The sequence below is a fragment of the Bison bison genome, unplaced genomic scaffold (genome assembly GCF_000754665.1).
Source record: "Bison bison bison isolate TAMUID 2011002044 unplaced genomic scaffold, Bison_UMD1.0 scf7180017864384, whole genome shotgun sequence".
NCBI lineage: Eukaryota > Metazoa > Chordata > Mammalia > Artiodactyla > Bovidae > Bison > Bison bison.
The window spans coordinates 9,241,820-9,252,711 of record NW_011494956.1 but is presented as its reverse complement, the minus strand read 5'-3'; the positions used below and the strand labels follow the sequence as shown (position 1 = coordinate 9,252,711).

Below are 10,892 nucleotides of genomic sequence, written 5' to 3'. Positions count from 1 at the left end.
TCCCATCCAGCCGTCTCATCCTCTGTCGTCCCCTTCTCCTCCTGCCCCCAATCCCTCCCAGCATCAGAGTCTTTTCCAATGAGTCAACTCTTCGCATGAGGTGGCCAAAGGACTGGAGTTTCAGCTTTAGCATCATTCCTTCCAAAGAAATCTCAGGGCTGATCTCCTTCAGAATGGACTGGTTGGCTCTCCTTGAAGTCCAGGTGACTCTCAAGAGTCTTCTCCAACACCACAGTTCAAAAGCATCAATTCTTTGGCGCTCAGCCTTCTTCACAGTCCAACTCTCACATCCATACATGACCACAGGAAAAACCATAGCCTTGACTAGCCGGACCTTTGTTGGCAAAGTAATGTCTCTGCTTTTGAATATGCTATCTAGGTTGGACATAACTTGAAGGAAATTCTGACACATGCTACAACATGGATGAACCTTGAAGTGAGTGAAATAAGTCAGAAACAAAAGGATAGTGTATCATTTCACTTATATGAGGTACCTAGAGTAGTCAAATTCATAGAGCAGACAGTAGAATTGGCAGTTGCCAGGGGCTGGGGGCTGAGGACAATGGGAGCGTTTGTTGAATGGGTACAGAGGTTCAGTTTTGACCAATGGAAAACATTCAGGAGAGGAATGGTGATGGGGCTTGCACAACAGTGTGAATACACTTAAAGCCACAGAGATGTACACTTAAAAGTTATTAAAATGGTAAATTTTATATGTTTTTGACTTTAATTTTAAAATGAATCTTTAAAAAGGTATTTTAAATATATAAACAGAATTTTTAATTTTTTTTTATTCAGAGGCTCAGTCAGGTACTCAGTTCATTCAAATTGGAAAGAGAATGCTATTCATGCATGTTAAAAGTGATCCTTAACAGTTCCTTAAAATGTAGCCCTCTTGGTAATCTACAGGCTTCTCTGGTGGCTCAGATGGTAAAGGATCTGCCTACAATGCAGGAGATTCCTGAGTCTGATCCCTGAGTGGGGAAGATACCCTGGAGAAGACAGTGCCTACCCATTTCAGTATTCTTGCCTGGAGAATCCCATGGACAGAGGAGCCTGGTGGGCTATAGTCCATGGGGTCACAAAGAGTCGAACACAGCTGAGCAACTAACACTTTTACTTTTTCACTTTCTCGGTCAGCTGAAGGCTGCTGAGAAATTCTATCAGACGGCCGTGGTCTTGCCCACAGCAGGGCGGGTAACCCTGCAAACCACTGGTTGAGATCTTTAGGACCTGGTCCAGAGTTTATTTTGCACAGACCAACGTTAACATCAGCAGGGATGTGCCACATGGCCTCCTCTGTCAGAAATACAGCTTGATAAAAAAAAAAAAAAGAAATACAGCTTGAGAAATCTGATCCAGCACTCAAACTAGACTTTCTCTCATTAAAGAAGCCTCAGGCACCAGCTCTGTAGTTAAGATTGCAAGGGCTTTTTTATTCTCAACCAAGCTGTAATTTGGAATCCTGTCTCTGACCCACATGTCATTACCTCACAAAACCCTACATCCTCCAAACCCTACCAAAGTCACTTTCAGGCTTAAATTCTGTACTGAGGGAATCCTCAGGTCATGGTGATTCTAATTGCTAAAAAGGCAGCTTTCGTGTTTTTTAGCTTTAAATACTTTTTCCTATCAGGTTGGAATTTCACTGTCATTGGGATCCTTCATTACAGCAAGAAATGACCTTGCCTTAGACTTGTGCTTACATTGTGCTACCGTATATTTTCTCTCATCATAAAGCTTGATGTTTCCTGAACAATTCTCCAATGAGTCTTCATTTTATCTTTTATTTTAAATTTTTATTTATTTTGCCACGCCAAGCAGCTGTGGGATCTTAGTCCCCTAACCAGGGATCAAAACCTGGCCCTTGGCAGTGAAAGCATGGGGTCCTAACCACTGGACAGCCAGGGAATTCCTAGTGAGTCTTCATTTTAAAGGGAATTTATTTTGTTTTTGTGCCACTTTCTCTTTGGGTAACTAGAAAGTTATCTTAGAGGCCAAAATGTTGAATAATTAACATAAGTGACTTTGATGTAATTTATAAAAACACAGATCATATTCAACCATGCTGCTGCTGCTGCTGCCAAGTCACATCAGTCATGTCTGACTCTGTGTGACCCCATAGACGGCAGCCCACCAGGCTCCCCCATCCCTGGGATTCTCCAGGCAAGAACACTGGAGTGGGTTGCCATTTCCTTCTCCAATGCATGAAAGTGAAATGTGAAAGTAAAGTTGCTCAGTAGTGTCCGACTCTTAGCGACCCCATGGACTGTAGCCTATGAGGCTCCTCCATCCATGGGATTTCCCAGGCAAGAGTACAGGAGTGGGGTGCCATTGCCTTCTCCGATATTCAACCATAGTAGTGTTTAAAAGTTAAATGAAGAATAAACTCGAATATAAAAAACCAAACACAGATCATGTTTGTTTTCATTGTGTCTGCACTTTTAACCTTGCATTCTCAGGCTTTGCTTCTAGAATCGAAGGGGCACACCCGCTGCCCGTTTACCACCCTGGAACTCATTGACTGCAAGATGGATCCATGGTCTCTGGGGAGGCTTGGGCAGGCTTTGCATCTCAGCAGTCTGCATGTTCTTGTCCTCGACTACTGCAGGTAAGGCTGGAATGCAGATCCTTCAAAGTTCCCCATGCCTACCCCCGCCCCCGCTGGCAGCTGGGGGAGGCAAAGGCAGGGGAGGGAAATATCCTAGTTCCTTGTGTCTAATCAAGTCATTGCTGCAAAGGACACCCTAAAACTTCCTTAGAGTTCATGTTCCTAGTAAATGTTAGGGTTCTCAAAAAGAGTCTCTAGTCATTTGTTTATTCTTTCAACAAACATTTGTCGAAGGCTAGTTTGTCCAAGGCATGGTGCTTGTTGCTAAGGAAGATATAAGTGTACTTAAGGCACTGCCACTGTCCAAGGGAGTCCTCAGTGTACAGAGGGAGGAGACACGCTCTTGATTATGTAAAGCACAAGGCGGAAAGTCTGAATATCACAAAATTGTTGATATACATTTTAGCAGTAGTTTGGATAAGGGGAATTGCAGTTCCATAGACATGGTCAGTGTTCACTAGGAAAGAAGGTGGGAGGAAAGGTATGGTGCCAGACAAGAGCAGAGCAAGTCCTTCAGAGGGCTGGGCTCCGAGTGGTCAGGGGAGGTCAAAGTCAATAATACTAATAATGACAATATTTGCTAATGGTTATTACTGCGTGCCAAGCACAGGACGTGGATTTTCTCATTACAGTAGATATGTATCAATATATACCATTACATAGAGATGTATGATTATAATGATAGATATGTACCGTTTCTAACCCTTGACTATAGGTAAGGAAAAACTCAGGGGGATTAACTGGCTTGTTCAAGGCCATTTGGTTCTTAGGGATGGAGACTAGATGTGAATTCAGGTGTCTGATTCAGAGTCCACCTTTAATCAATGATACTAGATTGCTGGGGTCTTAATTTACAATCCATAAAAGATTTCAAACTGCTTATGTGATCTGGGGTCAGTCGTGCCACCTCTCTGATCTATGAGCTGATCTCTTCCATTTCCCAAGTCTATGATTCTATGACTCTTGCCACAGAGCCAGGTGGTGCCCTGTACTCAAAAGGCCAGTGGGCTGTGAAGTCATGCCTGAGAAGTGGTAGCTCAGTGACACAAAGACCCCACTAAAGGACTGGGATCTTATTAGGGCCCTGGTGGTGACAGAGAACAAGTCCATCAGCACAAGCTGGGGAAAGTCAATATTCTGTGGAGATTCTCCGCGTTTCTGAAATGCTGGGAGGAGCCTTATGCTGTTACTTCAGTCATGTCTGACTCTGTGTGAACCTACAGACTGTAGCCCACCAGGCTTCTCTGTCCGTGGGATTCTCCAGGCAAGAATACTGGAGTGGGTTACCATGCCCTCCTCCAGGGGACCTTCCTGCCCAGGGATCAAACCTGCATCTCTTATGTCTGCTGCATTGTAGGCGGATTCTTTACCACTGAGCCACCAGGAGCCTTAGGGTCTCTTAATTCAGGGCAGCAGAAGGACAGGGTCCTCGGGACACCATGCAGTGATTCAGGAGCAGCCACAGAGTTCCCCAAATGGACCAAGTAGAACCAACCCCACTGCTAGGAGACCCTCTAGACTCCAGTTGCTGTGCTGGACCCAGAGACCTGCACTGCGGGGAAGAAAGAAGGAATTCCCATCTTTAAGAAACAGCTTGTTTTAATTGTCAGTGGAAATACTGCTGCTGCTGACACCTAGAGCTGTCAGGGTTGGGTAGCTGGGAGTCTGCACTGAGACCTCAACATGGACAGATTGCAGGTCACTGCCCTCTGGGGACTGGAGCTCTGTCCTCAGCGTTTTCCCTGATAGACTATGAAGTCCAGCAGGCAGGACACCCCTCTTTCTCATACACAGCTGCATCCCCTCAGCCACTGTGGTCCTCAATAATTACTTGTTGAATACATTTATAAATTTTAAAGTTATTTCTGTCAGTACTGTTCACTTCATTTTTTAAATTTTTATTTATTTTTATTCTTGGCTGTGCTAGGTCTTCGTTTCTTTTGTGAGGGCTTTCTCTAGTTGTGGAGAGCAGGGGCTACTCTTCATTGATGGGCATGGGCTTCTCATTACAGTGGCTGCAGAGCATGGGTTCTGGGCGTGTGGGTTTCACTAGTTGTGGTACACAGGATTAGTTATTCTGTGGCATGTAGGATCTTTCTGGACCAGGGATCGAACCTGTGTCCCCTGCATTGGCAGGTGGATTCTTATCCACTGTGCCACCAGGGAGTATATATGAGTTTAGTCGTTCAGTCATGTCTGACTCTTTGTGATCCCATGGACTGTAGCCTGCCAGGCTCCTCTGTCCATGGGATACTCCAGGCAAGAATACTGGAGTGGGTCGCCATGCTCTCCACCAGGGGGTCTTCCCAGCCCAGGGATCCAACCCATGTCTCCCGTGTTGCAGGCAGATTCTTAACCATCTGAGCTACCTGGGAAGTCCTGTGCCACCAGGCAAGTTCTCACTTTATTTTAAAGTTCAAGCCTTGACTTTGCAAATTCCCCAAACATGTTGCTGGGCCTCAGTTTCTTGACCTAATCCCTACCTACCCACAGAGGCTGTTGCTGGCATGAATGAGATGATGGGTGTGATTTCACTTTGAAACTCTAGGGATTGTGCAGATTAAGGCAAGAGGACCTCAGGGCCAAGGAGGGCTGAGAGGTTTAACTTTCCTGAACCTGCTGTGGACATGGCTTAAGAGGATTCTCCTTACAGAGTCCTGGTACCAGTGAGTCTTCCCAGACTACCAACTGGGCCACCTCTCTCACCTTCAGGATTCACAACTTGCTCTCCATCTGCTCCCTTGAATGGGTACTTCAAACAGTCCTCTGCTCTCTTTGCCCAGGAGGCAGACTCCGGGTCCGCTTTCCTCCACAGGCAGGCTGCCCGCCTCATTCATCCCAGCCGACCCCCACAGGCAGCCCTAGCCCTGGAAGCCTAAACTGAGGACCAGCAGAAGTACTGCTCACTGCCTTGGAAGTACTTAACATTAATAATCCAATGGGTAGAATAAATTTTAAAGTTCCTATCCTTTCTTTTTAGATTTACACATGAAGAAATTGAGAGTATTTTCTCAGGCCTGGAGAACAACCAAAGGCTTCAGAGCCTCAGTCTGCGCTACTGTGGTCTGGGGCCACAGAATGGACCGAGGCTGGGCTCCATCGTATGCCACAGTGCCATTCGGTGAGAGGGTCCCCTGCTCCCCGCCACCCCCGCCCCGTCACATCTTGGCACTGTTGCGTCTTGAGTTATATAAACACTTACTTACAGAGCCTGCTAACCCATGAGTTCTTAGATTTTTTATTACGTTTCTCATCATGTTTTCCTCCTCTAGTTATTTTGTTTCTCTTTTCTTAATTATAATAGAAAGATCCTTTAGTTATATTTGAGAATCAAGGGTGTTGTGCTAAATGCCTGTTTTGGCCGGCTGATGCAGTTACTAGGTCTATTTTTTATGACATGGCCTATTATTATTTATTATGATTATTTATGTATTATTTTGTAACTAGGCCTATTATTTTATGAGTTGAAGACCTCAAATCTAAATTTGACAGAGGGGAAAAAATATCTAATGAACAGTGTATTTCGCCCCTTCCCCAGTGAGCTGCACCTCGGTGGCAATTACTTGCAATGTTCTGGAGCTCTGGGTCTCCTCAGACCCCTGGCAGAGTATGCAGAGATGCAGGGGAAAGACCAACTGGCCATTTCCTCACCAGACACCGGGAACCCCCCTCCGCTGCTCCAAGGTAAGCTGTGGGAAACTTGGTCCTAGGCTCATTCACTAAGTCGCTAAGTCGCTTCAGTCGTGTTCGACTCTGCCCGACCCCACAGGCGGCAGCCCACCAGGCTCCCCCTTCCCTGGGATTCTCCTAGGCTCATTGGGGCCGCCTAAAAGACGGAACCTTTGTTTTGCAGTTAAAGGTGACCTTCCCAGTGATTCAAGGAGATTCTTCTTCCTGAGAATGTGTAGGGACAGAATAACAGGTCCCCAAAGATGTCTTTGTCCTAATCTTCAGATCCTGTGACTATCTTTGCTCACATGGCAAAAAGATCATTGTAAGAAGGAGGCAGGCAGTTAGAGTCAGAGAGAAGGAAGTGTTAGAATAGAAGGAGAGGTTGGAGTGACATGAGGTAGTGTTCATAAGCCATGGTGGCCTGTAGGAGCTAGAAGGGACAAGGAAACAAGTTCTTTTCAGAGCCTCCAAAAGGAATGCGGGTCCACTGACACCTTGACTTTTGCCTATAGGAGCCCTTTTGGACTCTGACCCCCAGAGCTGTAAAATGATACACGTGTACTATTTTAAGCCACTAAGTTTGTGGTCTCTGTTACAACTGCTTTGGTTCCTGATAAGAGCTCTCTTCCTGGCCAGCTGATGGCCCCCCTCTTGCTTTGTCCTCACAGGGTCTTTCCTAGGTATGTGAAGGCAGACAGAGCAAGCTCTCTGGTTTCTGACAAGAACACTAATCTTGGGCTTCCTTGGTGGCCCAGTGGTTAAGAATCCACCTGCCAATGCGGGAGACATGGAAAGACTCCACATGCTGCAGGGCAACTGAGCCCACGAGCTGCAATTAATGAAGCCCGTGTGCTCTAGAGTCCATGCTCCACAAGAGAAGCCACCACGATGAGAAGCCAAAGCGTTGCAACCAGAAAGTAGCCCCCGCTCTCTGCAACTAGAGAAGACCTGTGCACAAACACAGTCCATGGAGTTCTCCAGGCCAGAATACTGGAGTGGGTAGCCTTTCCCTTCTCCAGGGATCTTCCCAACCCAGGGATCAAGCGCAGGTCTTCCGCATTGCAGGCAGATTCTTTACCAGCTAAGCCAGAGGGAAGAACACTGAAGACCCAGCACAGCCAAAAATAGAGAGACCCCAGAGTTCCCTCACTGTTTCACCTTGTGGGATTATAGCAAGAAGACAGCCATCTGTGAACCAGGAGGCAGGCTCTCACCAGACACTGAATCTGCTGGTACCTGGATCTTGGACTTCCCAACCTCTTCTGAACTGTGAAAAATAATTATTGTTTATAAGCCACCCAGTCTATGATGTTTTGTTATAACAGCCCAAACACATTAAGACAAAGAGTACACACAAACTTCCCAGTAGCAACGTTTGTGGGAATGTGGATGGTTTCTTAAAATGTCCAGATTCTCACCTTTCATAATGACCCAGTACCTGTGGTTGGTATCATTGGTCACAATCATCATTCTACTTTGTGAAAGAAAGGCACACCTGTCCCCCATCAAGTATCTGAGCAGAGTATCTCCCCTAGGGTTCAGAAACAAAGAGATAGTTCAAAATATGAGTGTGTTTAAAAAAAAAATGAATGACTCTAATAACTCAGCAATAAATCATGTTTTACAGGTCACATGGCTTCAAATTTTTGCTTTTAACAAAATTGAAGGAGGAATTAAGTTATAAATAGATCATTAAAAAATTTTTTTAATAAAAAAAAATAAAATAAAATTTTGTGTTGCCATGATGATGCCTGGTTCCACCTAAACTTAACTTTTCTCAAACCTTGAACTAACCAGTGCATTTTTCTCATGGAAATGTTTTTCTTAAACTATGTTAATGAACTATGTGTTTACCCTAGATTCTGTCTTTCTTTAAACTGGTTCCAGTTCCGGTTGGCCTAAGACTCAGAAATGACATTACAAACCAGTATGTTTTACTCATGCAAATGTTATCTTAAGCCATGTTAATGAGACTATGTCTTTGCTTGGAAAACTGCCTTTCTTCAAGATTCATGTCAATTGTTTTATGATCCAGGACAACTCACCTTGTGCCAATGTTATCTCAAAATATACGTTGAGGTGAGGGGCCTGGTGCCAGTCTCTGAGTTTTCAGATATTTCCTTTCTCTAATTAGCAGCCTGCTAGTAGGTATATAACTTCCTACTAAAGACTAGCAGGAGGGTACTACTTCTGCCCCCTTTTGATGTCTATGTTGGAAGCTTTCTCTATCTCTTTTATACTTTAATAAAACTTTATTACACACACACACACACACACTTTTTTTTTTGGTCAATCACTATATAGTTTTTAGCCCATAACTCAGGAGTTCAAGGGCTTCCCTGATGGCTCAGCAGGTAAAGAATTCCCCTGCAATGCAGGAGACACAGGGGATGCGGGTTCCATCCCTTGGTTGAGAAGATCACCTGGAGGAGGGAAATGGCAACCCACTCCAGTATGCTTGCCTGAAAAACCCTGTGGACAGAGGAGCCTGATGGGCTACAGTCCATGGGGTTGTAAAGAGTCAGAAATGACTGAGCGATTGGCACACACACAAGAGTTCAAAGAATTGAATAATACTGCTGTGATAAAACTCCTGGGATTTATTTGAATTTTAGATGCTGCTGCCAAGTCACTTCAGTCGTGTCCGACTCTGTGCGACCCCATAAGCGGCAGCCCACCAGGCTCCCCCGTCCCTGGGATTCTCCAGGCAAGAGTACTGGAGTGGGGTGCCATTAATTAATTATAAGTATGTTCCATGCAATGTTTGGGATACACTTAAAATGATTATTCTTTGTTTATCTGACATTCAAATTGAACTGGGTATCCTGTATTTGGAGGACAAGAGAGAGTAAACCTGCTGAAGCTATTATCCCATTCCCATCCATATGAATAAGATTTCTCAGCAGTTACGACTATAGCAATAAAAAAGAGAAAAAGCACTGATGCTGAAGTCTGCTTCATTTTAGCAGTGATATTCTTTAATAAATACATGAATTAATTATAAAAATAAATAAAACAGCACCATCCATCTCTTTGGGAGAGGTGGTCAATAAAATTTTATTTTTCTATTTAATTAGGATTTATCAAAATATATAAAATATATTGTATTCATCAATTGCATATGTCTAATCATTGAGTAATAACTACAGAAGACTGGTTAATACTTTTGAGGCTTATGATCGCAACAAATTTTTAAAATTTAAATACTTGTAAGTGAAGCATTTTTTTTTACAGAGAAGTATTATAGAATGACCCATAAATGACTTTCAAATACAAAATTCTATAGAGTTATTAAAATGAAAATACTAGTAAAAACACAGGAAAAAAGGGAATCATGTAAAGTGATTCAGTTACATATACATATATAACTTTTTTCAGATTTTTTTCCCTTATAGGTCATTACAAAATATTTATTATAGTTTCCTATACTATACAAAATATTTATTATAGTTTCCTTGTTGGTTATCTATTTTATATATAGCAGTGTGTATATCAGAGAAGGCAATGGCACCCACTCCAGTACTCTTGCCTGTAAAATCCCATGGATGGGGGAGCCTAGTAGGCTGCAGTCCATTGGATCGCTAAGAGTTGGACACGACTGAGCGACTTCACTTTCACTTTTCCCTTTCATGCATTGGAGAAGGAAATGGCACCCCACTCCAGTGTTCTTGCCTGGAGAATCCCAGGGATGGGGGAGCCTGGTGGGCTGCCGTCTATGGGGTCACACAGAGTCGGACACGACGGAAGCGACTTAGCAGCAGCAGCAGCAGCAGCAGCAGCAGCAGTGTGTATATGTTAATCCCAAACTCCTAATTTATCCCTCTCCTCACCCTAGATTTTATTTTTAAATGTCAATATTTTCTATATGTTAGAAATGTCATCCTTTGAAATTTTAAAACTTATGATGAACAAGTGTAGATACCAAACTAAAAAGTTACAAGATTGTTTATAACTTTTCCATTTCCTTCTAGGATGTTATTGAAAGCAAAAATGTCTTGAGCCAATGCTTCATAAGGCCCAAATGTTTGATTTCCTTTCCTGCTCTGTGAGCTACTTGAGGCTCCTGGTAGCTTCTTGCCAGAGGTGGGCACAGAAGCTTTCTGCTGCCGACCACCAAGGAGGCATGAATGCCTCACTATCCAATGACAAGTTTGCTTTCTTAATTACTTGTTATAATGTATAAAATGCAATTTTGGGAATAACGCTCCTTCCTTCCTTTATCATATGTATGTGTGTGTGTGTTTACCTGTGTCTTTCCTTACACACATGTTAGAGCATAAAACAAAGATCCCTGCCCCGAGGAGAGGGCTGGGAACACAGTGTGCTTGTGTACGTGTGTGTGTGTGAGTGGTGGGGGGAGTCAGACAACTTTTAAAAAGCATAACAAATATATACCAGCTATAGTTTACTATAAGATGATAACTGCTATGGGAAAAAGGAAAAAACAATCAAGGTAAGTAAGTTTGGGAACCTGGGGAAGGAAAAAATGGTTGGGGTGTGATTTTATTTTATTTTTATCCTCAGATACAAATAGCTTTATAGTTTGCTAATACACACACACACACACACACACACGGTCAGGTGCAAATATAGCAATACGGAAAATTCT

The 10,892-nt window shown here is 43.6% G+C and overlaps 1 protein-coding gene across 2 annotated transcripts in view; it reads left to right on the top strand.

The window, feature by feature from the left end:
- Positions 1 to 10,892, top strand: part of LOC105001781 — a 61,438-nt gene that overhangs the window by 12,824 nt on the left and 37,722 nt on the right. For both annotated transcript variants that reach the window (XM_010858176.1, XM_010858178.1), the window contains 3 exons: positions 2,463 to 2,611; positions 5,592 to 5,732; positions 6,150 to 6,295. In XM_010858176.1, the coding sequence (XP_010856478.1) occupies positions 2,463 to 2,611; positions 5,592 to 5,732; positions 6,150 to 6,295 (436 nt within the window). The remainder of the gene's footprint in view (positions 1 to 2,462; positions 2,612 to 5,591; positions 5,733 to 6,149; positions 6,296 to 10,892) is intronic.